Raw genomic sequence first — 27,202 nt, forward strand, 5'->3', positions numbered from 1 at the left:
TTCTAACTTTCCTGTGAGTTGGAGTTCTTTAACCTTCAGGAGGTTAAAGTTCAGTCCACTAGACGTTTTGGAGGTGTTACTTAGGTCTGTTTGAAAGTATTTCAGCTTTGAAGTTGACCACAAAGAACCTAAACCCAGCGTTTATTCAGGACACTGAGGTATACAGACAGGTGTATGAATAGGAGGATTAGAACAAGTGCTAGGCAAGAAAGCCAGGGGACAGGTTTATTCCTGGTGCAGATGGGATTGGCGTGAGTGGTGTTCCTGCAGTTTGAGCCGCCCGTGAGACTGCCCGTCAGCAGCCGCCTGGAACCCAGCAGGAAGAGTTTCGAGCTCAGCCTTCAGAGCCTTTCTTGGCGCCCTGCCCTCCAGCTTGGGGTCACATAACTTTAATTGGTAGCGTCTTCAGTCTTGGCACCCACGCTCTCTAACAGTCTTTGAGGTGTAGAATCTCCAATTCGGGAATCTCCCTGCTGGTGTCGGGTGTGGCACCCTTTCCGTCCAATACTTTCTTCTTGCCACTACTGGAGCCAGTCTGACCAGTTGCTGCCTCTCCTGTGAGGCCTGGGGCAGGTTCCAGTGCCAGGGAGGTCCAGCCTAACCTGGCCGTCACCTCCCTGCCCTTCTGTCTCTCCCCATTCACAGCCTAATCATCTGTTCACTTGGCTCTCCCAGAAACATGTCCTCCGTCCCAGCTCTTACCTGGCTGATTCCTACTCAGCCCATAGGTCTCTAATTGGCAGGTGAGACCTCCTCCTAGCAGCCTGTCCTCATCCTCATCTTCTGACTTGCTTCAGTGCTGGCTCAGGTGCCCCCAGCACTTTATCTTCTCTTGTCTCCTGTTCTCCTTTCCCTCTCTTCCTCCCTTTTCCCTGCAGTCCCCTCACCAGTCCTCTCCTTCTGCCCTGAACTTCCAAGGTTCATTTGTCCCTTAGGGTACCTGTCCTCTCCTGCTTTATTCTGCAGATCCCAGGTGTCCCTCTCCGGCCAGATCCTACATGCCCTCACTCACCATAGAGGCGTTCTCTATTTCTAGCCTGCCTTACAGCGGGAGGGAATAGATGCTCAATGCTTAATTCTCCTTTGTCTCCTGTGATTTGCATTTAGAAAAATTTCTGAAAAGTAAGCTCCACATGTAAGAGAACAGCGAAGTGTTTTAAAACTGTGAATTTCAGTTTAATCTAAATCAGGACCTGGTCTCTGCCCCACCTGCTCAGCCCTGCCATGAGCTTGGAAGCAGCCATGGGCACACGTAAACAAATGCGGTGGCTGAGCTCCAGGGCCTTCTTGTTTACAGAAATAGGCAGCTGGCCCTCAGGCTCAGTTTGCCAACCTCTGATCTCAAACCAGCCTTGTCAAATGATTAACTCTAACTCTTTCTTAATCTGCAGTCAGAGAGAGGTGTACAGAGGGTTCCCCCCACCCCTGATTTCCTTAGACAAGTCTCCCTGTCTCAGGTTCTGCTGTCTAACTGCCTTGCTGAGAAAACGAGCGATTTCTAATGTTTAGCCCAGAGCTGGCTGACAGATGGCAAAGCCGCTCTTCTCATCGTCCCCTCCGTCTTTCTAGGGGCAGTGGGAGCATCTTCTCCAGGTTTCTACCCCGGGAGAGTCTGAGGTAATTATGGCCTCTTGAGCATTTTACTTGAATCAAACAAACCTCACTGTCCCTGCCCTCTCTGTAAAATGCGACACCAGAATCAGAACTTCGGTGAATGCAGCACTGTTTCTGCCATTGCTGGGGGCGGGGAGCATGCACAAGCAACTTTGAAACGTGCCTGCCTTTTCTGCCAAAGGCTTCTCTCTGAGATGGGTGCAAGTACCTTTTTAGTAGTCCCACACCTTCTGCTCCTATCTCCATGATGTTTCTGTGGTGACGGAAGAAGAATTTTTGGGTGTACTATTAAATGAAGTATTTACAGGAAAATTGGAATAGAATTTTTTTTTCTTTTTAAAAAAATCCATTTTGCCCTAGCCCAATGGTAGGCAAACTGCGGCTCGGCAAACTGCGGCTCGCGAGCCACATGTGGCTCTTTGGCCCCTTGAGTGTGGCTCTTCCACAAAATACCGACATCTGCGCATGGGCCACGAAGTTTCAGTTGCACTGTACGTCCACGCCCGCACATGGTATTTTGTGGAAGAGCCACACTCAAGGGGCCAAAGAACCGCATGTGGCTCGTGAGCTGCGGTTTGCCGACCACGGCCCTAGCCTGTCTGGCTCAGTGGATAGAGTGTCAGCCTGTGGACTGAAGGGTCCCAGGTTTGATTCCCATCAAGGGCACATGCCCAGGTTGCGGGCTCGATCCCCAGTGGGGAGCATGCAGGAGGCAGCCGATCAATGATTCTCTCTCATTGATGTTTCTATCTTTCCCTCTCCCTCTCTGAAATCAATAAAAAAGAATACTTTAAAAAAAAATTCTGCACATTGACATAGAGGTAAAAAGAAAATGACTGAAACATTTAGATGAAAAAAAATTTTTTTTTTAAAAGTGTATTTTTTATTTATTTCAGAGAAGGAGAGAGAGAAACATCAATGATAGAGAATCATTGATCAGTTGCCTCATGCACACCCCCTACTGGGGATGGAGCCCGCAACCTGGGCATGTGCCCTGACCGGGAATCAAACCGTGACCTCTTGGTTCATAGGTTGATGCTCAACTACTGATCCACACCAGCAGGGCAAATGAAATATTCTTTACAATTAAGTCCACAGTTTCATATATTTATCTTACATGTCAGTGAGAAATCACCAACTATTATGAAATGACAAATTACATTTAAAAAACAAAAAGGTCTCATAAAAAATATATCCACGGATGAAAAGTACTGTACTCTGTTGTCTGTTTTTTTTTTTTAAATATATTTTATTGAGTTTTTACAGAGAGGAAGGGAGAGGGATAGAGAATTAGAAACATTGATCAGCTGCCTCCTACACACCCCCTACTAGGGATGTGCCCGTAACCAAGGTACATGCCTTTGACTGGAATCGAACCTGGGACCCTTCAGTCTGCAGGCCAACACTCTATCTACTGAGCCAAACCAGTTAGGGCAGTGGTTCTCAACCTTCTGGCCCTTTAAATACAGCTCCTCATGTTGTGGTGACCCCCAACCATAAAATTATTTTCGTTGCTACTTCATAACTGTAATGTTACTACTGTTTTGAATCGTAATGTAAATATCTGATACGCAGGATGGTCTTAGGTGACCCCTGTGAAAGGGTCATTCGACCGCCAAAGGGGTCGTGACCCACAGGTTGAGAACCACTGAGTTAGGGCAGAAGTACTGTACTCTTGATGCTGTCACTTTCTCCTCTTCTGTGTTACAACACGTTGTTTCCTCGGATAAATGCATCTCCATACTCATTCCTCAGTTATCCGTTTTCAAAGTCTTCATATATTCCAAGGCTATATTCATGTAGCCACCCAGGCAAGCCAGGACCCCTGGATAATCTAGTCCAGAATCTCCTTTTACCACCACTGGCATCCAGTGATGTGCCTTAAGAAGTCGCTGGGGGCTTGCTCCTGCAGACTTACTTTAATCCTGATCAGAAATCTGGGAGGTGGGACAGCTGAGTTCTAATCCCAGCTCTGCTACTTAATTAGCTGTGGGCCTTAGGTGACCATTTCACCTCTCACGGCCGCAGGGTCCTCATCTTGTGGCTGGGACCCGGAATTCCTACTCGAGGCGCCCCACTAGCCTGGCCTCCACCCACCTGGAATAGAAGGTTTCTGTGGCCCTTTCCGAGTGGTGTTTTTTTATTTTTTTTCCAGCACTTGTGGCATAGGGCAAAGACAGAGAGTGAGGAAGAACGATTTCTAAAATTCCAGACTTTCTAGGAGGGCAGCAGTGAGAGCCGAAGTTCTTGCTGCCAGTGGGCAAGGGGCACCCAGACTGCCTGTAGCCCACACCACTCAGGCAGGAGCCCGCAAGTACCAGAGTGTCTGCTTTGGAAAGAGAGAAAAATGAATCTCAGAGATGTTGGCATTTTCCCTCAGTGGAGGGTAATGATGGTTGCTGCAGGGAGAAAGAGCCAGGACGGAAACTCAGTTCCTGGGAGGTGGGGAGGTGTAGGGGGAGGGGCAGATTGGCCTTTTATGAAGTAGATAAAGTAAACCAGAGCCCTAGCTCTCAAGCAGCAGTCTTTCGCTGAGTGAATGAAGACCCACCAGGGGTTCGGTGGGCCTGGGAGTTTATAGCAACCCTTTTCCAGCTCTTCCTTCTGTGCACACTCTTCCCTAAAGTGGAGCTCTCTGAGACTTGTGTCTGTGCTGGAGACGTGCCCTTTTCACCTGGGGTATAAACTCCTCAAACACCTCAAAGGGTGGGGAACCCCAAGGTAACAAAGCATGAGAGTCTTGTTAAGAAATGCAGGCCCGCCCTAACCAGTTTGGCTCAGTGGATAGAGTGTCGGCCTGTGGACTGAAGGGTCCCAGGTTCGATTCCAGTCAAGGGCATGTACCTTGGTTGTGGGCACATCCCCGGTAGGGGATGTACAGGAGGCAGCTGATTGATGTTTCTCTCTGATCCGATGTTTCTAACTCTCTATCCCTCTCCCTTCCTCTCTGTAAAAAAATCAATAAAATATATTTTTTTTAAAAAAAAGAAGAAAGAAAGAAATACAGGCCCTAGTCGATATGGCTCAGTGGATAGAGCATCAGCCTTTGGGCTGAAGGGTCCCGGATTTGATTCCGGTCAAGGTCACATGCCTAGGTTGCAGGCTCGATCCCCAGTAGAAGGCAGCTGATCAGTGATTCTCATCATTGATGTTTCTATTTCTCTCTCTCCCTGTCCCTTCTCTGAAATCATTTTTTTTTTTTTAAAGAAAAAAGAAAAGTAGTGACAGGATTGGATTTTGATTTTATCCATGTAACTCATGGCAAAGGCTCATGCAGTCACCTCCCCTTTCATCCATCCATTCATTTTAGGATTATAATTCAGAAGTAAGTGGTCATCATGTGGATGTATATTAACACATATGTGTAATGGGAAATGAAGTGAGGGGGTTTTTCTTGGTAAAGTATGATCTTACTGGTTGGTCTGACAATTGGCTTAGCCAACTAGGTCAAATAGTAGACATTTTCCACAAAAATGAATGATCTAGACCTGTTTGCAATTATTAATCTAGGGGGAAATTTTAGATATCAAATTAAAAGGAGATTTATAGTTTTTTCAAAATCCTTTTAGAAAGTATGTGACCCAGAGTGGCTCTCTACCCTGGCTGAGTGTGAGAACCACCTGAAGAGCTTGTTTGTGTGTTTGTACATCTGGTAAAACTCCTTTTTTTTTTTAACTTAAAATTTTTATTGTTTAAAGTATTACATGAGTCTCCTTTTCCCCCCATTGATCTCTCCCCAGCTGCTCCCATCCCCCAGCACATGCCCTCACCCCCCTACTGTCTGTGTCCATTGGTTATGCTCATATCAGCACCTGAGGAGCTTTTAAAACCACATCAGCCTCTCTAGAAAATTTATAAAACGAAACACGCATTTACATTTTTGGTCCACAGTTCTACTCCTGGGCATTTATTCCTGAGAAGAGAAAACTTATATTTACACAAAACCTATCCACAAATCTTCATAATAGCCCCACACAGAAAACAGCCCAGATGTCCTTCAGCAGGTGATGGTTAACAAACTGGTCCACCCACTGCTACTCGGCAGTAAAAAGGAACAAACTGGTGATACACATAGAGCTTGGCCGCATCTCCAGGGAGTTGTGCCAAGTGAAAAAGCCAACCCAATGGTTCATACTGTATGAGCTCATTTATATAACCCTTTGGAATGAAGAAGAGATGAGTGATTGCCAGGTTTAGAGATGGAGTGCTGGGGGCCCCTGTATAGATCGGTTAATCTGTTCGGTTCCTTCGCTGCTGGAAGGAACGTTGGTGCTTAAATTCCTTATTGTATAGCTAAGGAAGCTGATGTTGAGAAATGATCTGACCAAGCTGATACCTGATAGAACCAGAAAGACTTCAAACCTGGGGTCTCTGTCTCAAAGGCCACGATAGTGTCTGCTTGAAAATGTGGACTCCAAAGTCTGGTGGGTCAGGGCTTGAATCCTAGCTCTGCCTGATCACTGTGTGACTTGGGGCATATTGTTTAACCTCTGCCTTTGTTTTCTTACCTCACAGTGAGATCATACCTGCTTAATGAGGTTATCGTCAGGATTATAACAAGTTATTATCAAACTTTTTAAATATTACTTACCATGTGACAAAAGTTCATATTTCCACCAGAACTAGTTAGCCAACATATGTTAAAACATGTGTAACTGTTGGTCATGACCCTCGAAATGAATGTCATAACCACTGGATTAAATGAAAATAGGCATAGTGCTGCAAATCGGTGGTGTAGACGTACTTTTCCTCTTAATTGGACTACAGAGACCCTTGGGTCAGGCCTTCAGTGGGCACTTGAACTGGGGTTCCTAACACCTCCACATCCCTGGAGGGCCAGGTCAGGTTTCTGCTCATCATGGAGCTTTCTGCTCTCCCGGCTGGACTCTGAAGCTTCTTGAGGGCAGAGATGATCTTGCTCACCATTTTTCCCCGGCACCTGGCACGGGGCCCAGCTCCCAGCCGCTGGAAGGCGCGCTAGGAACAGAGTGCACGTGGGCACAGGCACTCGCGCGCACTGTTCTGAGGGCTTGGGTGTGTGCGCACCTTCCTGGTGGGCGCAGTGGGACTGGTAATAACAGCGCCGCCTCTCGGGGCTCGGCAGGACTAAGGGGGTGCACGCCGCTGCGGCACCTGGGAAGGCGCCTTGGGAAGCAGAGCTGGTGCTCTTTGCCGCTCGCAGGAGCATATGAGACTGCAAGCGAGGGGCCTTATTGAGAGCAACTTGAATTCTCACTTTTAAAAATAATAATTTGCAGAATTAGTAACAGATTACTTGTCTAGGGACTTGCAGCTGAGCTCGGCCTGTCAGTGTTTGGCGGCCCTGGGGCGAGAGTTGCTGCTTAGAACACAGGAAGCCTTTGTATTGTCCTCGGGAGAAAAGCTTTTTAAAATCGCTTGGAAAACTGCAGAAATGGCTGCAGCGAGCTTCAGAGTCAGAGGAGTCTGGAATCCAAGCCAAGCACGGGAGGATTGTTTTCAAAACCTGAAGAGGAAGGTCTGGCTTGTTTATTATTTTTGTCAGTTCTGCAAAAACAGCTGACATTTCTCTGCTGACCGCCACTCACCTGCCTCTGGTCCCTGCTGTGCGCGAGGCCAGCGTGCTGTCTGTGCTGGCAGAGGAGTGAGGGTGCTTTTGTTCTTGGGCTTTTTTGAGGGGGCGGGGTTAACTATTACATTTGATACCTGTTATAAAATTGGGTGTGTTCCCCAGCGACACTTGTTAGCGTTTCTTTTGGGGGAAGAAGACTTTCTCCTCACTGATGGGTAAACATGTGTCCAGCTGCCTTTTTTCCCCCAAAAAAATCATTATTGAAATTGGCAGAGTATTACTCTTCAGAAAGAATTTCTCTTATTGTAGTGTGAATATTTTTTATGGGGAGCTCATTTTTCCATAGCCCAGGGGGCTTCCCATTATGTAGTGTGCAAGATAAATGAGAACTACACCTGTGTGTGTGTTTACGCATGTGTGCTAGAATTGAGTGCAGGTGAATTTTCGAGGCAAGAGGAACTGTTGTCAGCCAGCATGCGCCATTAGGGGAAATAGGGCTGATATTTCAGCAGTTTTCTTTTTGCAGTAAAATGATGGTAGTTACCATTAAATTGAGCTTTATAGGTGTTCCCATATGCCTCCCTCATTTGACCCCCTTCATCATGAAGACTGAGCAGAACCCCCCAGTCCCTCACCCCCCTTTCGTGGAGTTGGACGTTATCAGTGTATGCTGAGTGAGTGCCCAGTGCCCCTTGCCTAACTGCTGCTTTTCATTTTTAGGCACCAAATGGGAATGTTTTTGAAGGGAGTACAACTTTAAACCAAGCGTTTCAGCCTTGGCTACGGCATGGGCATGGAGGATGGAGAGCATTTATTCTTAAGAGTCCACTAACTGAGTTGGGTCTGGATTTGAATTGATTTCCTTCCTGGGTGGTGTGGCTCTCAGCAGTCCATCCGTTTGTGTGCTGATGGTGTGTGCACTCATGTTTTTGGTTTGTAAGCACCTTCACTTGTCAGCAGAGCAGTTGGCCATCAGAAAAGACACCGTGCGTGGTACCTGTGACACACACTTTTGTCACCAAAAAGAAATTTCCTTTTCTGTGATAAGTACAAAATTTCAAATGCCTTTCTGACCAGGAGCCTTCAAATGCTCCCCAGATCTCATGGAGTTCCTTACGGGAGCCTTGCCCTTTACTCTGTTTCTTTGTGTTTCTGTCTGAAATAGCTGACGATCGTCAGCCTTTTGACAAGTCTTCACTGCACAGCACGCAGGCCAGGAGGCACGATCTGGCCGAGGTGCTCTGTTTAGGGAACAGGCACCTCTCCTGTGTTCTCATCATTTCCAGCCATTTTAGTTCCTCAGTCTTCAGTGGATTCTGTGCCCCTAAGAGGAGGATTCTGGCAGTAGCAGGGAAGCTGAGCTTGACCTTCAACGGGACAGCTAACCCAGCTGGAGGGCACTGTCTGGGCTTTTTCTGTCATTCCCACTGCCTAGGTGATGGACCTTCCTCTCTCACACATTCAGGGGCTGAGTGTGCGGTGAGGATTTTTTCCCTAAGCTGCTAATTGTCCAGTTTTCATGTGGAGTGAGAGTCCCCAAGCCAGAGTGTTTATCATATGCAAACTGGAATGCAAAAAGAAAAATTTAAGAGTTGATGAAAAACAACTCTTATCCCTGAGATAAGCAGGTTAATAGTATATAATGTCAATATTTTGGCTGCAGACCATTATCTTGCTATTGATCCAGAAGAAGTATGGTATTGACTCAGTAGCTTCATTTACTTTTGCTGGCATTGTTTCTCTAGGTGTTTCTTCTCCTTTTAAAATAGCAGCATCTGGCTTCTTTTTACGGCCAGTTCCTGTCCAGTCAGAGAAAGACGGTCAAGTTTTAGAAAAAGAAAGAGCTATTGGAGTCCTGTATTTCAGATGCTAAACCATGTCACTCTTTGTTCTGAGGTTCATGTCATTGATCCTTCGCACTTATCTCCTATCTGTCCTGCTTAGAACTTTCCCTGGTCATGTTTTTGAATGCTCTCGTTAGCACATTATAAGGCTCATTCCGTTTCTTGTAATATGTGTAGGATTTATACTGTGACACTGTCTGCTGACGGTGTTTCCTGGGCTGCATTTGCCAGGAGAGAAACGCCACAGAATCGTTTTTGCTAAGCAGTGACGGAGACACTCAACGACAACTGAAAGAGGAGGAACTGAAATAAAAAGCAGAGCTGGGGTGCTTCTGTGGGGATGTGACTACAGAGCCGGTTTTCACAATCAGAGGCTGTTTGGCACTGTTGTCCCTGTGAAATGGGCTTGAAAGGCAGGAGTTGTTCATTTTGAGCGTCTCACAGATTGCTGGATGGGTCAGTGAAGAGGCCGGAGGAGGGAGGAAGCCAGATCCTCTCCTTGAGTTTATGCTCCTGGGAGGGTGGGGCGAATGGGGGCACCCGATGGCCGTCAGGAGCATATGTGCATGGTCTTAGTGACGCAGCTGCCGTGGGGCCGTCCCTAACAAAGCTCCTGAGCTGGCGGGTCAGATCTTCTCATTTGTTTTAAAAAGAGAAAGAAGGAACCCTCGGTATCTTTACATTGAGTTTGGATCCAGAGCAGGAGGGAGGTAGGAAGTGAGAGGGATTTAGGCAAGCAGGATTTTCTCCCAGGCTTCTCAGCATGTGGACACACAGATCAATTTCTTATCCTGCGTTCAGCTGGACTCTGGGTTAGAGACTGTGCTGATCAAGACGTCCCCTCCTGTTTCATATCATATAACGCATTCATTTCAGCCACTGAGCCTAAATTACTATTTGCTTTCTTTCTGCCTTTCTTTTTTTCCCCTTGAAATGGTAAGAACTTGTGTAAGGATGAAGTTAGTTTATCCGTGCTAATGCTTTGATTTTTCTTTTCTCTTTCTCTTTGCCACAGTAGGTAACCAGTTAGGGGCCTTGGTACATCAAAGGTAAGCAGTGGGTTATGTTTTATTATTTATTGATCATTTCTAATTGTTTATTGATCCACCATCTGTACTAGAGTGTTAGAAAGTCAGAGGTTGAGAGTGTGGAAAACCATGGGCTAATCTTTAAGACTTAAGTTTTTGTAGCCCTTTTTAAGCTCAAAGGATAAACTAACACAGCGCATTAAAGATCAGCCGTTAGTGCGTGTAAGCTTAAAAGACTTCTAGAATGTTGGAGCTGTTCGTTCTGCTCACATACATTTCACTTAAAATGAGACAATGACATTTTCCCTCTTGTTTTCACGTTTTTCTCGGTGTTTTATGAACCCTTAACCTCTTCACTTCAGAAAACAGGTCCTTTTCCAAGTGAAGGTACAGCTTTTGGTCCTCAAGGAATCAGGAGCCTGGGAGGCCAGGAACCTAGTGTCCCCCCCCACCCCCCGCACCCCGCCATAGTGCTAGGGACTTGCCAGAGAACCTTAGATAAGTACCCAGTTGATCCCTGCCTCAGTTGCCTCTCACAGCCTTCCCTTAAACATTGAGGATTAGAAAAATGAAAAGACCTCTGGGCTCAAAAAAGATCAGTCTATAAGGTAGGGTATTGTGGTCACATTGTTATCCTTTAAAAAGGATAAAGTGTGCTGGAAACTGTGCCTTAGCTTCTCCTTGTAATGGATGAACTTGTGTGTTTTGTGCCCGTCACTGCAGCATATCCTTAACCTTCACCAGCAAGGATAGTTATGTCCTCTTGTATGCTACACAGTTCTTAGGGAGTTTCTAGAAATCACCAGGCATCAGGTAATCAGAAGATTTATCCTGGGTTTTTTGTTATTCCCTTGTTTGCTTTGTTTTTTAATGAATTAAAGTAATTTAAATGAAGTTGTTAGTATCAAATGTAACTTTCCTATAAGACCTTAATTAATCAGGATTTTACTTTTCAAAGTGATAATACTTTGTGCATTAGACAGGTTTCAGCCTTGCATTTAAAGTAGAGCTTTGTCTTGCTAGAGGCCCAAAGCAGTTCATCTTGATATGTTTCCTCCTCAGTGAGAGTCTGCTAAAATTGTTCCCGGGGCTGAGTTTTGTGACATTTTGTATTGTGATAGTGTTGAACCTCTTCTAGTAAATTCCCCAGTATTGTTTTTGAGAATAGTTTGCGCTACACACGTGAGCAGCCGTCTCTTGGCTACGCAGACAGGAACGCTGTGGCCTTTCACCTGGAACAGGGACCCTTGCAGGGTGTTAGGCCCGCTAAGGTTCAGCGCCAGCATCCACGGTTACTGGTTAGGAAGCCCAGGCTTGCCTGATTTCGGGGTGAACTGAAGATCCCAAGAGGCAGAGAGAATCTCTGGGCATATATAAACCTGAGGATGTAAACTCCACGAGGAAAAGACAGTTTGCTCTCATCATGATGGTACAGTGACAAGTGCTATTTATGCTATTGCATTTCTTCTAAGTGCTGCACTTTCCCTAAAAACATGCACTTTATTCAATTCTTTCCATGATGGGTAAAAATCCAGCTGTGTGCGAGATGTTTAAAAATGCTTATCTTTTTTTAAAAAAAAACTACTTGCATTTAGCTTCCTCCTAAGATAAATGTTTAGATTTAATTGCTTCCCGGGGTGTTGGGCAAATTGGATATTGTCCACAATACTCTATATGGCAAATTTGACGGTTTGTTTGAAAGAGCCAGTGCAATAGTTGTTTAAAAAAAAAAAAGCAAGCACATAATGGAGGGGATAGCATTTAACAGGAGTACTTTGCAGAGTAACAGGTCATTATTCTGTCCTGGTCAACACTGATTAGGCCTCCGCTGGATACTGGCTCCATTTGGGGCGTCTCACCCTAAAAGACAGAAAAATTAGAGGGAGGCCAGAAAGCAACACAAAGATAGGGAAACGGGTGCTGAGGAAAAGCTGGGTATTTCTCCATCTGGAAAGGACACCAGCAAGAAGTCTCAGTTCCCCCCACTTCCCAAAGGACCTTTAAGGGTCCTGGCCTTGATGACCTTTCAGCGCTGAGCCCCACGCCTGGACACTGTCGCTGTATGAAGAAAAGGCAGTGTGAGAGGAGTGGGTGGTTTCAATGAACGCCCAGAGGTTTCTTCTGCTGGCACAAGGTGATGGAAGCTTGGATCTTTTTTCTTTTCTTTTTTTTGAGAGAGAGGGAAACATGGATTTGTTGTCCCACTTATTCATGCATTCATTGGTTGATTCTTGTCTGCACCCGCACTGGGGATCGAACCCACAACCTTGGCATTTCGGGATGATGCTCTAACCAACTGAGCTGCCCGGCCAGGGCGAGGCTTGATCTTTTCAAAGAGGGATTGACCAAGAGATTCATCGGATGGTGCCCCTCGTAGATGGGTATGGACCTGTTGGCCAAGTTGGCACGATTTCTTTAAGCCTTATCTTCCAACATGGTCAGCATGGGAAATTTGGGGAACCTAAAGTGGCTTCAGAATTCTTCTATACAGTTTTCCAAAATGTTCTTTGTTTTAGGGCAGTAATAACAGAAGAATTCAAAGTGCCTGATAAAATGGTTGGATTCAGTAAGTATCCACGTGTTGCACTTTCCCCCTAATTCCTGTCTGTCCCTTTTATTTCCCTCCCCCTCTCAGCATAAGCATCACCTTTAGTAGAATGCTTTTGCACACTGTTTTCCAGTTCCCTAGCGCTGCAGGCCTCTGTCCAGGCGGAGGTCACCCTGCACTCTCTCACCACCCCACTCTCCTTCCTCGAGCTCGGGCACCCTCTGTCTGCTGTGTTCCCCATTTGGTTGCTGTGGGCTTGCTGAAGCAGCCTGATTTGCCTAGCTGTGAGCCATGTGTGAATGTTGGTTGAAGTAAGTCATCCATGCATGGTTAAATATGGATGGGGGGCATATTCTGACCCTGTTCAATTTGTTTCAGTTATTGGCAGGGGAGGTGAGCAGATTTCACGGATTCAAACAGAATCTGGTTGCAAAATTCAGATTGCTTCAGGTAAGGGCTGCTTTTTTCATAGATCTCAGTTTGGTAGAAATGAGTATTATGCAAAGTTTTCCAGGTTCAGTACTTTGCTTGTTGCTAGAAGTGTAGGAACCTGGGTAAGTATATGTGATTGCTGCTCTCCTTGCACTTCTGGAGCTGGACTCCCAGGAGGGAACCAGAGCAGAAGCAGGCTCGGAGGCGAGGCTGCCGCTCTGACCTCGTTGGAGACCCTCCACAGTTCTGTGGCCTGGCGTGGCCCCTCCCAAACGCCCACCACTCTGGCACCTCTGTTTTCTGCACCAGAATGTTATGCCAGACACAGTGGGGCTGCAGGGGGCCTGTGGCTATGGGGTCACTCCTGGGGATTGCTCACCGGCTCCCCTGGCTCGCGCCGTCCCTGCCCTTTGTGGAAAGAGGCACTGGCGGCTCTGGCTGAATTAGCACATGTTGAACACAGTTGAGGACCTTTCCCAGCTGGGTCCGTCTTGACTGCATTATGGAGAGAGGCAGATTGAGAAGAAGAGCTTATATTTTATTTATCGTTTTATCTAATTTGAGTTTCATCTCTTTCCATAGTGAAGGAGGGCATTTAAAGGACATTTGACTAGAGAAATGTTTGTCATTTTAAAGGATAATGTCTTGAAGGCAGTAACTGGTGTTAGCTATTTCTCTCTTTTTTGAGTAAAAATGTTAAGAGGCAATGTTTTTAGGAACAAAGTAACGTGTCATGTGTGGTGTCGGAAAGTAAGACTTCCCTTTCTTGTCAAATGGCCCAGAACCAGTTCTACATCGATGTCACTGATCAGGATATCACACAGTAACTGGCAGTAGTCCAGTGTGCATACCATGACATTGCTTTTTTTTCCCCTTTGGTGGCAGCGGTGGGATACGAGCCCATGACATTTCTTACTAGTGTGCCTCAGAGCTGTTTGCAAATAATCACCAGTAAACTACTCTGCAAATAGAGAAACTGGGGAGTAGCGGGTTAAGTGACTCACACATTTATTAGCACACAGTGGGTCAGAAGTGAAGTTGAAGCTGGGAATTAGGATCAACTCACAAACCTCTGCTGCATTCTCCCACCTTCCCCTAGGGACTCGTTTCTACTTTGAGAATCTTAGGGTACAGCTACCAGTTAACACTCTGTCCACAAGCAGAAGCAAACTGTCTTTTTCTGGGAGCCTGGGCTTCTGTGGGGCCGGTGTAGGCACCAGCCCAGAGACCGCCTTACACAGAGGCAAGGTGCATGGTTGCCTGATGCCCACCAACACACCTCGTCTTCTTGATTCTTCTTATAGAGAGTTCTGGGATTCCAGAGAGGCCCTGTGTACTTACCGGAACCCCAGAAAGTATTGAGTAAGTTTATTTTATTTACTTTCTCCTTTCACTCTTCTTCCTCCTTCCCCAAATGGGGAGAAATGGAAGGGCAAACTGTTATTGAACACTTTCGATCTGTGCTACAGTCTGGCCACAAAAGCAGGTGCTTCTGTAGAGAAGGATCTAGGAGGCTGCCACACCAGGGGAGTTTTTCTGTGACCTAAACACACACGGTATCACCTTTTTAAAAACCCTGCAGAATCCTCACAGCTGTCATAACACCTACTTCATACACCGGGTTCTAAAGAGTGTGCCTCCACCCGCCTGACTGCTCTAATCACCCCACTTTTTCCTCATAATACCTCCTTTACCTGAACAGGTGTGGAGCAGCGAGGCTCTCACGTGGTGAGCCTTTGGGCATCCTGGTGCCAGGTCCTCCGCCTGAGTGTGACCCATTGCTCTTCTGACACTTGTGAGCCCAATGAATTGACTTCCTGGCCATTGCTCCACTCAGAGGGCCACATGGACCGGCCAGGGCGTGTTCCGGCTTTGGGGGCCCTTGTGACCGCCTGGAATCTAGCGTTGCATTCCTGCGTGGTGGAGCCTCGTGCCAGGTGGAGGCCTCATAACCCCAAGAGCCTCCTGGGGAGAGGGATGCACTAACTTCGCTTCTGCTCACTTTCCTCTTTCAGTCTGTTGAGCAGCATTGCATTTGGGGGTAGGGGCGCTGAGATTATGTCCAGCTCAATAGGTAGGGCTCTTTTCTTGTTTCCATTTCTCAGGGAGTCGAGATGAGTTTAAACTCTCGTGTTTTGCTATAACAGTGCAAGCAGTGGGCCAGAATAAATCAGACTGGCAGGTGTGCATTACAGGGCAAGCAAGATGGTTTCTGGTGTCCAGGCACTTTGCTTCCGGCACAGGTTAATCTAGTACACAAGCGAAATATTAAGAAGCTGCAGTAACTGGGAAGACACACGAGGCCGATCCTGCACACAAAGACTCAAGACCACAAAGGGCAACATCTATTTCCTGCCTTTTCTTCTTTCCTCCCACTCTTCTAGTCCTGCTTCCTGTCCTGCCCAGGCAGTGGAGACCACGGATTATAACTTAAGGAAGAAACAATTTTGCTTTTTTCAGTGCACAGTCCAGCCAGTCTGTTTAGTAGCAGAAATGTTTCCTATTAGAGGAACCAAAAAATAGATTGTGCTGGTGATTTGAAGAATAAATAATGCACGTCACAGCCAGGGGAGATTCTGGTGCAGAAAAGGAAATTGGCCTGACAGATGACCTCCTTAGGCTGAGATGTGCTGTTTCAACATTGTAGCTTTCCTCCACCTCCTGATAAATCAGCACAAAATAGCAGTGCATATGAGATGCGGGGCCCGCACATCCAGCGGGAAAAGCGCAAAGCAGGTGTGTGTGGCTGTGGAACTGCGCCAGGGCACCGCCGCCTCCTTTTTCCTCCCGTGAAACCCACCTGGTGATGCGTAGCCTTAAAATCGGCTCAGAAATCAGGGCAGTCTGGTTGGTGATGGAGAAATTTGGCATTTGGGCATTCAAATGACTACTAACCCTTGCTTTCTTTCTTCCCATCTTTCTCATTTCTTTCTCTCATGTCCTTACTTAACAAATATCTGTTGAGTGTATACGCTGTGGATTGGGGAACAGCGAGATGCAGAGGGTTCAGCGTGGTCCCTGCCACCGGTGCAGCGGGCATTCCAACAGGAGAAGAGTCACGGTGGTGGAGTGAATACCAGGCCCGGGCACAAGCAGAGGGCACAGTTGAAAGGGGGCCGTGTCGGGACGTGGTATTGTGTGCATTGCTTTTAAATTCCAGCCCAGTAGCTTGGCGGATGGCAGAGACGTCCCGGGTTGTGGGGGCAGGAGCTGGAGCTGGACGAGGGCTGCCTTGACTCCTTCGTGTGCTCCCCGGGGCAGCGTTCGCTTAATGCCACGGTCCTTGTGGTTCTCTTCCCTCCCAAAGACAAGCCAAGCGACTCCTGGGGCAGATCGTGGACCGCTGTCGGAATGGGCCTGGCTTTCATAATGACACCGACGGCAGCAGCACAATCCAGGAGATCCTCATCCCCGCGTCCAAAGTGGGTCTGGTCATCGGCAAAGGAGGGGAGACTATAAAGCAGTTGCAGGTATGTGAACCCTGAGCAGAGGCCTTGTCTTCCTCACCTTCCTGGTTTGGGAGGTTTTGTCGTTAACTCACTCCCCCCGGTTGACCTGGCTGTGCCTGCCTCGGGCCAGAGCTCCCCTCAGCCCCTGCCCGAGTGGTTCCATGCTTCCTCCTTTCGACCGCTGTTTTCTGGACACACTGTAGCCAGGCCTGGTGCCAGCGATGATGTCGGTCCTGGGGCTTCGTGAACTCGTAGCAGCCATTGTGGTGGTGAAGCTCTGGCACCATCACGTGACAACATCTCGGGTGAAGAGTCTGCATCCAGAGCCACAGCACTGCCTGCGCCAGTCGTGGGAGCTTAAATGTGTTCATGCGTTTTTCAAAGGGCTGGGTCCTCGTCTGTGAGCGCAGGGACGTGCCAGCCTCACTTGTAATGAAGCTGAAGTAATACCCGTTATTTCATATTTAAATGAGACCCTTAGCAGCGAGCCTCTCACTGAGCAAGTGCTCCGTGAACATGAGCTGCTGTTGGCTGTAGAATCCCTCATCTGAGACTCGTGGGGCCGAACGCGGCTCAGAATTTAACACCCCAGCCAGTCCCGCGCTGCACCCTGTAGCCACGTGCTCATTTCCATCGCCAGACAGAACAGTAGCCACACTCAGGACAGTGACTAGAAATATGCTTCCGTGAGTTCAGGTCAGTTTTGCTGCCAAGTCAGTTATGAACAAACTTTTATTTCCAAGCTCTGGGGCTGTTGAAGTTGCAGAGCAGGGGGTGTGGCCCGCCTCTGTGCTCCCTCCTAGCCCAGGCCTCGGACTGCGAAGACACTCTAGTGCAGTGGTTCTCAACCTTCCTGACACCGCGACCCTTTAATACAGTTCCTCATGTGGTGGTGACCCCCAACCATAACATTATTTTCATTGCTACTACATAACTGTAATTTCGCTCCTGTTATGAATCATAATGTAAATATCTGATATGCAGGATGTACTTTCATTGTGCGCGACCCACAGGTTGAGAACCGGTGCTCTAGTGTGTGCTTGAAGAGTTCAGGGTTTGGACTCCCAGAATCCAAATTGTGGCCTCCACTCATCAGCTCTGGACCGCTCTTGGGCAGCTTCCTGTCCCAGCCTCCTCACCGGGGATAGCACACTGGCCTCGCGTGCTGGGCACAAGCCCTTACTGGGTGATATTCGATGGAGTGCTCAGCTGAGGGCCTGGCATTGCATAGAAAAGGCTCATTTGTATCTAGATGTTCTAGAGACTGGACAGGAGGAGAGTGGGGAATGTTTCTGTGTCACACTTGGAAGCTCTCTAGCATGGCCTGGATGTCCACAGTCTCAGAGGCCAGCCTCATGGCCGGGTCAGAGGGCAATGCTCTGTGGTAGGAAAGACATGTCTTCTGAGGACGTGATCCGGCCCCCAGCAGCGTCTTGTACCCTCCTGCATGTTCATCCATGGCGGTGAGGATTGTACCTATGTGTGTGTCCACAGGAGCGGACGGGTGTGAAAATGGTCATGATCCAGGACGGCCCGCTGCCTACGGGAGCAGACAAGCCTCTTCGCATCACTGGAGACCCCTTTAAAGTACAGGTAGGCAAGAAGCGAGCGGGCAGGTCCTGGGTGTGATGAAAGAATCTAGGGTTGTGTTGCTCAATGTCAGAGCCACTGGCCACGTGTGGCTATAATTAAGATTAAGTAGACAATGAGTTCTTCGTTGACACTGGCTATATTTCAAGTGCTCGGGCTACATGTCATGGGCAGTGTATATTTGGAACATTTCCGTAAATGCAGATTTTGTTGGATGGCATAGTACTGCTCAGATGCAATTTTCGACTTATTACCTATCAGCTCAGATGCAGGCTCCATTTGGCTTTTATTTGCTTGTTCTCTCAACTCTTAAAAAAAATTTTTTTAATTGATTTTAGAGAGAAGAAGGGAGAGGGATAGAAAGAAACATCTATGAGAGAGAAACATCAATTGGCTGCCTCCTGCACGCCCCCCACCAGGGATCCAGCCCACAACCCTGGGCATGTGCCCTGACTGGGAATCGAACCAGTGACCTCTTAGTTCATGGGTTGATGCTCAACCCATTTTTGCAAGAGCTCCAGCTGGTGTGGGAAGTAAGCAAAGGTGCCAGCAACCCCTGAGGCATGTGTGCCCATCTAGCAAGCATCCTGTGTCTGAGCTCCTGGCCACAGAGGACAGTCCCAGTTGCTAAGAGCAGTGAGGGACTTGGCTTTATGTCACCTGGGGTGGTTTTACCCTCACTGTTAGCAGGAACGTGTGTGGGCTGTGGTGTAGCGTGTCTGTGCCTGTGAAATAGGAACACTCTCTTCTGCCTCTGCGACCCTCCTTGTCTTTGCTGCACTTAGTGTAGCTCCAGGGTGACGCTCCTGGGTGAGCCCGCCCATCAGGCAGCTGTTCCTCTGCAGGAGCTTTGGGGCGTGGATGAAGTGGAGGTTACCTGACTCAGGAAAATACTTCCCCCAGTTCTTAACACTGTCAGTCAAACTCAAATTGGTATCATTGTTGCTTTTTCAAGGAACATATGTAAAACAGTGGTTTCAAAACAGTGGAAGGCAGTGATTACAATGGCTTCTTCCCTTAGGCCAGTGGTCAGCAAACCACGGCTTTGGAGCCACATGAGGCTCTTTGGCCCCTTGAGTGTGGCTTTTCCACAAAATACCACATGCAGGCACGCACGTACAGTGCAATTGAAACTTCGTGGCCCATGCGCAGAAGCCGGTTTTCGGAAAGGAGATAGACGAAACAAGTATACAAGATGGGTGTGGATGGGAGAGTTGGAAGGGGTCGACCTCAGCAAATGTACCTCAATCAGATTGAGGACGTTTTCAGCAAAGGCCAGCTCAGGAGTACCCTAATTAAGTTAATAACAATGTACCTACCTATAGAGTTTAAGTGTAAAAAATTTAGCTCTCAAAAGAAATTTCAGTCGTACTGTTGATATTTGGCTCTGTTGACTAATGAGTTTGCCAACCACTGCCTTAGGCCCAGGCAGTGCTGCAGCCCTTCACCCCCTCCTGCAAGCCAGGACCCCCTGGCTTTCCTCCCCCAGGGTCCCTAGCCTCTTTGCATGGGAACAGGTGGGCTTTTAAAAAGTCAGATGGCATCTAAGCTTTCTTCAGTTGGCTTATCCAGTCCGGCTGGCGGGCTCCATGCGTGATATGGGGAAGTCTGGAAGAAACTGGAGGGCGGACGTTCCCCGAGAATGCTGGCAACAGAGCCTGTCTCCCAGCAGCTCTCCACTGCCTTCTCTTCTGGAACCTATGGTTTTATCTGTGGTAGGAAAAAATACCTGAGCAAAGAGCTTCTCTCATTGATATTTCATGAATTTGCAGGAAAATAATTGTAACAAGAGGTTTTTAGTACTGGTGTTTATTTCATGTACTCCACATTTTGGGGGGGGGGGGGGAACAGCTATTGTATTTAGGGTAAATTGTTATTGTATTTTTTCTTTCTCCAACTTTTTATTATGAGAAACTTCAAACATCTAGAAAATTTGAAAAGCTAGTATAGCAAATATCTGTATAACCTCATCCTACTTGTCATTGCCATTCATATGCATGCATTTGTTTATTTTGTTTTACCATTTATATGTAAGTGGCAGGTATTGTGACTCTCCACCCCTAAATCCTACAGCATGTGTCTGCTAAGAATAAGAACTTTCTGCTCTGTACCCAGGCCAGAGAAAATGAGTGACCCCATAATATCTCTTAGCCAGTCCATATTCAGAGTTCTCTGAGTGTCCTGAGACCCTAATTCCTGTTTGGGGTTGGTCAGGGGAGGCGGTTGTTTAGATTTGGTTTGGTTTGGTTTGGTTTGGTTTTTCCAGAACGAAGACTCAGTCTGAGTTGCCACATGGCCTTGAGTTGTTAGGTACAGGCGATCCTTAGTGCAGATTCCTGTGGGGCGGGGCTGGCGTGGACAGGTAAACTAACACGTGTGTCCTTTGGGGAGAGGACACTGCGTGTGCCTTGGAGAGAGTCAGGCCTGGGGGTCGTCTTGCCAGGCAGTAGTCGGATATTTGATCTCTGAATGCTGGGAGGTTCTCTGGGCTCCAGGGCTGGCCTTTTCCCTTCACCTTCCTGGAGCTCCGTTGTGATAGCCGCCTGGGGAGTGTCTTTCTCCTGGAACCTGCCCACAGTCAGAGCTCTCAGAAGAACCCTCCCCTCACTAACAAATGGCTGCTGGAAACACCTCGAGGCCACAGGAAGCAAGTTCAAACCAGCACAGATGTGCCGGTCCTACTATGGCTTTCAAGACAGTGGACCCTTCCCTGGGTATTTGGGGCAGTGTAAGAAAACCATGTCATTTAAGAACTGATATATGCGACCCTAGGCAGCAGCCTGCCCGTCCCGTATAATAATAATGGAATAAGGGAGTATTGCTGAGCACCATCTGCGTCTTTAAGCCCAACATAAGAGGGCCTGGTGTTGAAGTTGTACGTGGTGTCATGCCTTTTTTTAGGATTTTGTGTTCCATAACGTCTTTTATCTGTGTTTACACAGCAAGCAAGAGAAATGGTGTTAGAGATCATCCGAGAAAAAGACCAAGCTGACTTTCGAGGTGTGCGCGGTGACTTCGCCTCCCGAATGGGAGGAGGCAGTATAGAGGTATGCTTGAGTCCCAGGTTAGTAGGCAAACGGGATTAGGATTAAGGTCGTAGGTCACACGTCTGCTGGCTCTTTAATCTTGAGCAGGCTATTTCATTTGTGTCTCATCTGTGAAATCCACCGGGACGCGTACTCCTCAGGGTGGGCGTGAGGCAGACAGCCAGAGTGAGGGAGCCGCGGCATGCTCCTGGGGCTGGGCCACCCCTTGGTTTGAAGTTTTGCTTCAAAGCTTTCCCACTGCCCAGGTGGGGACCAGAGGCCACGTTTTCTCGGTGGCCTGTGCTGTGCTTGTATCAAACTTGGGAACCACGTTTATTGGTGAGATGGAATGGGACCAGCATCTACCCTTCAGAAGGAAGTTTGGATCATGCTACAATATGGATGGACCTTGCCATCATTATGCTTGTAAAACAAGCCAGATACAGAGGGGTAGATCTTGTGTGATTCCACTTATACCTAGAGTGGGCACATCTGGAGTCAGAAAATAGCATGGAGGTTACCAGAGGCTGGGCAAAGCAGGAGCTACTACTTAATGGATAGAGAGTTTTTATTGGGGATGATGAAAAGGTCTAGGGCAATGGTCAGAAAACTGTGGCTCACGAGCCACATGTGGCTCTTTGGCCCCTTGAGTGTGGCTCTTCCACAAAATACCACGTGTGGGCGCGCACGTACAGTGCGATTGAAATTTCGTGGCCCTTGCGCAGAAGTCCGTTTTGGGCCTGGGCAAGTCTATTTTGAAGAAGTGGCATTAGAAGAAGTGGGGGGTGTCGGTCGGTGGGTCAGTCGGTTGGTCGATAGATAGGATACGCGGGGGAGGTTTTGTTTTGAGGTACGTTCTCTGAGGTCGACCCCTTCTAACTCTCCCATCCACACTCATCTATCTGAAACAAGTATACAAGACGAGTGTGGATGGGAGAGTTGGAAGGGGTCGACCTCAGCGAATGTATCTCAATCAGGTTGAGGATGTTTTTAGCAAAGGCCAGCTTAGGAGTACCCTAATTAAGTTAATAACAATGTACCTATCTATATAGTTTAAGTTTAAAAAATTTGGCTCTCAAAAGAAATTTTAGTCATTGTACTGTTGATATTTGGCTCTGTTGACTAATGAGTTTGCCGACCATTTGGTCTAGGCAGGGGTGGGCAAACTTTTGACTCGAGGGCCACAATGGGTTCTTAAACTGGACCGGAGGGCCGGAACAAAAGCATGGATGGAGTGTTTGTGTGAACTAATATAAATTCAAAGTAAACATCATTACATAAAAGGGTACGGTCTTTTATGTCAATAGTTTTATTCATTTCAAACGGGCCGTAGTTTGCCCACGCTGGTCTAGGGTATAGATATCTGGGATGGTTACACAATATTGTGAATATATTTAATACCACTGAATCGTGTAATTATGAATGGTTAAGATGATAAATGTTATATGTATCTTTTTTGTTAATCCTCACCCGAGGATATTTTTCCATGGATTTTTAAAGAGAATGGGGGGTATGGGGGCATGGGGAGAGACACAGAGAAACATCGATGTGAGAGTAGCACATCAATTGGCTGCCTCCTGCACACGCCCCGACCAGGGCCCTGATCGATCTTGCAACCGAGGTATGTGCCCTTGACTGGAATTAAACCCGGGACCCTTCAGTCCGCAGGCCAACACTTTATCCACTGTGCCAAAGAGGCTAGGGCTGAAAAACATATTTTGAAGGACCACTATGAATGTTTATGACATACTTATGCTTATTTCATAGAGTTTAGAAGAAAAATTTGTCATTTTAAATCTTTTATCTATGTATACAGTTTATTCTTGCTTTTCTTCATTTTTATAACTATTTTGATCAAATCTCACACTTACTGGATGCATTTAGCAGACAGAAATGCAATCATTAACCACAAAATTGTTCTTAAAAGGGAAAAAATATGGTTTATTACATCACTTCCAGGAATGCCCTGTAACACAAATCAAGTCACACACACGTCCATTGAGAACAGACAGGGTTGCCAAAATCTGATGAGGCTCTTTCTCATTGCTCAGGTGTCTGTGCCTAGGTTTGCTGTCGGGATCGTCATAGGAAGAAATGGGGAGATGATCAAAAAGATCCAGAATGACGCTGGTGTGAGGATTCAGTTCAAACCAGGTTGGTTTTGATAGTTATCAAAAATCCTCTCATGGGGGGGGGGGGGAGGCGGGGAGGGGGGTGCAGGAAGAAATTAACCAAAGAACTTACATGCATAGGTGCATAACCCATGGACACAGACAATAGTGAGGGAAAGGCCTGAGGGGGGTGTGGAGGTCAGTGGGGGGACAAAGGGGACATCTGTAATACTTTCAACAGTAAAGATAAATGTTTAAGAAATCCTTTAATTAGAAAACACCTCATAAACAGGACTTTGTAACCAGCCCATTTGTGTTCTTTTCTCCCTTTCTCTACCTCTGTTTCTTTTTCTGTCTTTTGCAACATTCTGTTACCAAATGCCCGGTTCTAGGGCTCTCCTCCAGGCCCTCATGTCTTTCTTTGAATTTGTCGGTTTGGTTACCCTTGTGCCTGAACACTCTGCACCCGGGTGTCCAGGGCTTCTCCACCCACCCCCCTTAGACTAATAAAATTGGGGGAAATCAACATAGCATTTCCAGTTTTTAATTTTGCCAATTAAAAACTTCTAAAAAAATCTGTTATTGTAATTTTATAAAATTAAAGATAAAACCATTAAAAAAGGGACATTTTGGAATAAAAAACAAGTCTTTAAGTTTTGTAAGTTTATCTTTATAAGCAAACTTATCTACAGTGTCTTTATTTTCTTTATTTCTCTAAAGATGATAAAACATGGTGATGGGCTAATTTTGGGAAAATATTGCTATAGCTCAACTCTATTTTCCTTGGGGTCTTTATGTTTTTTGTTTTGTTTTCTTCTTTAATGATGTCTCCTGTAAATGTCTGCAATTGCGTAAGTATTGGCAGGGGCCACGTACAAAGGCGTAGTCATACACCTTCCCCAGCGGAAGAGGGGAAACCTGGTGATGGGCCGGCCCCCTGGCACTGGGAGGAATGTTGATGGCAGATCAGACTGCCCTTCGTCTCTGAAGCTGGGCGTCCTAATCCCACCACTTGCCTTGTTCCACAGACGATGGGATTAGTCCAGAGCGAGCGGCACAGGTCATGGGACCCCCGGACCGATGTCAGCACGCAGCGCATGTCATCAACGAGCTGATTCTTACAGCCCAGGTGGGTCTGGCTGTGTGGGTTCACCTCACTGGCCATAGGGGCAGGTGCCCCACGGGGCTCTAGCCTGTGGGGCTCTGGGGCTGCTCCACAGCTGCTCCTTCCTGCTGGTGTGTGACTCTGCTGCCTTGGTTGTCCCAGAAGTTAGGTTTTCTGACTAGTTAACTGGGGGAAATGCAGTGCAGACCCCAAGTTTCAAGTAGCTGAGCACTTAAGACTGTAAGCCAAGTACCACCTTAGCTTTAGAAAGCACGTCAGGCCCACAGAGGCTTCCAGCTGTCTTCACGCCCTGGATTCCGGGCTCCTCATCTGGAAAGGGAGCGACCTTGTGCTGTTGTTAGCATCTCCTCCTGCCCCGCTTGCTAGTAGCCCTGGGAACCGCTGTAGCGGACAGTAGATTGGCATGTCCCCCAGGTGTAGGGCTGAGGAAGTTTGAGGATGATTGGAGCTGAAGAAAGCATGAGAAGCTGTTGTCCGGCTCTGCCATTGGCCGCGGGACCTTGGGTGAGGCTTTGAGCCTGTCTAGGCCAAGTATTCTCAGCAGCAGGCGGTTTCGCACCAGGTGGTCCCCCAAGTCACCTGGGAGGACAGGCGGGAGTAGCGAGTTTGTAGAATCTACCAGGATCTGTAGAACCAAAATACCCAAGGCAGGGGTTTGGGTCTCGGCTGTAGCTAAATCCCAGGCCATTCGTAGGATTAGACAAGTTCTAAAAAGAGTCACTAAGGGACCTCTCACATCCTCTTTACTAGTGAGAGGGCGTGAGCCAGAACTGCAGAGGCTGTGAGAGGAGGAGGGGGCGGTCTTGTCCACGAGACCCTGTGGCACACCCAGCAATGGCTGTGTGTGTGTGTGTGTGTGTGTGTGTGTTTTAACGTAAGTCTCTAGATCACCTGTGTGTTTGTCCTGGGTCTCATAAAAGCAGAATGCAAGGAGAAAGCACTCCAGTGACCTCTGCTTTCTGCTGGTGTAGATTCTGGTTAAGTGTTCAGTTTTCTTGTAATTGATATGGGCAGGTTTTGCCAACACGTTTCTTCACCATATTGAACCTTTCAGCTTCTCCCTCCCATGAAAGGAGCTGGGCTTTCCCTTTGAGTTTAAAGGGGTTAAATGCTGCCCCTCCAGAGGGGCTCGGGTATGAGCTTTCTCTGTTAGGTGCCCGATGTGGGTTTTGCTCTCTGGGGAGGGGGGCGCGAGAATGAGTCAGAGACTTCTCCAGCCTCAACCATGCACAGCTTGGCTTGGTCCCTCCCTCCTCTGGGGAGTGGGACAACCGGTTTTTCTTTTCTTTTAAATATATTTTTTATTGATTTCAGAGAGGGAGGGAGAGGAAGAGAAAGATAGAAACATCAATGATGAGAGAGAATCATCCATTGGCTGCCTCCTGCATGCCCCCTACTGGGGATCAAGACCGCAACCCAGGCATGTGCCTTTGACTGGAATCGAACCCAGGACCCAGCAGTCCACAGGCCGACACTCTATCCACTGAGCCAAACCAGCTAGGGCCGGTTTTTCTTTAAAATCCTTTTGTCCTTTTTGCTGGTTGGGTTGCAAGGTGTTCTGACTCATGTAGCAGTATCTGAATAGTTCCTTACAGCAGTCTAGTCAGGGAAGGTCAGAAGTCATCCATTGTCACTCATGTGTCACTGCAAATGGCCGTAGCTCTTCAGCATCTAGTATCTGGTTTCTGGTAGGCCCACCATGTGTTAGCCCCCGGGAAAGGGCAGCTTCATTGAAAAGAAAGTCACCTCTGACCCTGTAGATTAGGGCCCCGTAATGCAAACTCTAGGGAAAAGGGCACTGGGCTTCGGACCTAGGAGTTCATATCTGCCCTGTTTCATCAGGTCTGTTTGTGCTGTTTATGTCGTACATGCATTTATCATCATGTGTGCTCCTTGAGTACACCTGTGATTTGTGTTAATTCTGCTTTTAAAGAGCCTTCACAATTTGAAATGTGGAATGATGCTCAGGCCCTGATTTGTGGCACTGATTACATCCTGTCACTGCACCTCCTCCCTGGGCATGAAAGTGGTGCTGGCGGCAGTGGCAGGAATCTTCACCTGAGCTTTGCTCCTCTCCCAGGAAAGGGATGGCTTTGGAGGCCTCGCAGTAGCCCGAGGACGAGGCCGTGGCCGCGGCGACTGGAGCATGGGAACCCCTGGCGGCATCCAGGAGATAACGTACACGGTGCCCGCAGATAAGTGTGGCCTCGTCATAGGCAAAGGTGAGAGGCAGCTGCTGGCGTTCATGTTCCCTCTCCGCTAGTTAACCCGAGAGCACATGGGTCACATACCTCCCACGCAGGGTGTGGAGCCTGGCTGCTGCGCTTGCCTGAAGGCACCAGGTCTGTAGCATCAGCTGCCTTCTGCGGGGCCTGCTGTGCGGGGGCCTTCTTGTGAATGGGGCAGGGCGTGCGACAGATGATCCGTAGGGCCCACGGCCTGATGAAGCAGCTTCGTTGTTGAAAAGGCGAAATGTTTGCCTTTGGATGTTTGTGGATCGACTGATCAGTAATGAACATGCCTCCAAGGAACTTAGAGGAACAGTTAAGATGATCTCCTCCAGCAAAGATGCTTTCTGAGGGGGTCACGTACTGGGTTTGGGTATTTGGCCTTTGTCACAACATGTGAAAATGGTTTTATCCTTTCAACACTTTTACTACAACACCCTGCGGTGAAATAAAAATAGGTTTGCTAGTTGTTTCTAGGCATTTTAGAGAGCAGGAGGCGGGCCCATCGTGACTGGCTGGTGTGCTCCTGCCCACCTGTTAGTGAAAAGCGCAGGAGGGAGCAGGCGGATTGCTAGGCTGTCAGGCTGGTTCATGGGGCTGGCCTGGCCTGGGAACCAAGAAAGGCCGCTGAGAGCAGGCCTGTGGCTCACCGGGC

At 47.7% G+C, this 27,202-nt stretch overlaps 1 protein-coding gene across 1 annotated transcript in view; it reads left to right on the forward strand.

Annotated features, from left to right (window-relative positions):
• Window positions 1-27,202, forward strand: part of FUBP3 (far upstream element binding protein 3) — a 53,913-nt gene that overhangs the window by 15,678 nt on the left and 11,033 nt on the right. The window contains exons 3-12 of the mRNA XM_081103816.1: window positions 10,025-10,058; window positions 12,554-12,603; window positions 12,964-13,035; window positions 14,322-14,379; window positions 16,325-16,487; window positions 17,961-18,059; window positions 20,999-21,103; window positions 23,134-23,236; window positions 24,222-24,322; window positions 26,400-26,541. Of these exons, the coding sequence (XP_080959942.1) occupies window positions 10,025-10,058; window positions 12,554-12,603; window positions 12,964-13,035; window positions 14,322-14,379; window positions 16,325-16,487; window positions 17,961-18,059; window positions 20,999-21,103; window positions 23,134-23,236; window positions 24,222-24,322; window positions 26,400-26,541 (927 nt within the window). The remainder of the gene's footprint in view (window positions 1-10,024; window positions 10,059-12,553; window positions 12,604-12,963; window positions 13,036-14,321; window positions 14,380-16,324; window positions 16,488-17,960; window positions 18,060-20,998; window positions 21,104-23,133; window positions 23,237-24,221; window positions 24,323-26,399; window positions 26,542-27,202) is intronic.

The sequence above is a fragment of the Myotis nattereri genome (genome assembly GCF_964212035.1).
Source record: "Myotis nattereri genome assembly, chromosome: 12".
In the NCBI taxonomy this organism is placed as follows: Eukaryota; Metazoa; Chordata; class Mammalia; order Chiroptera; family Vespertilionidae; genus Myotis; species Myotis nattereri.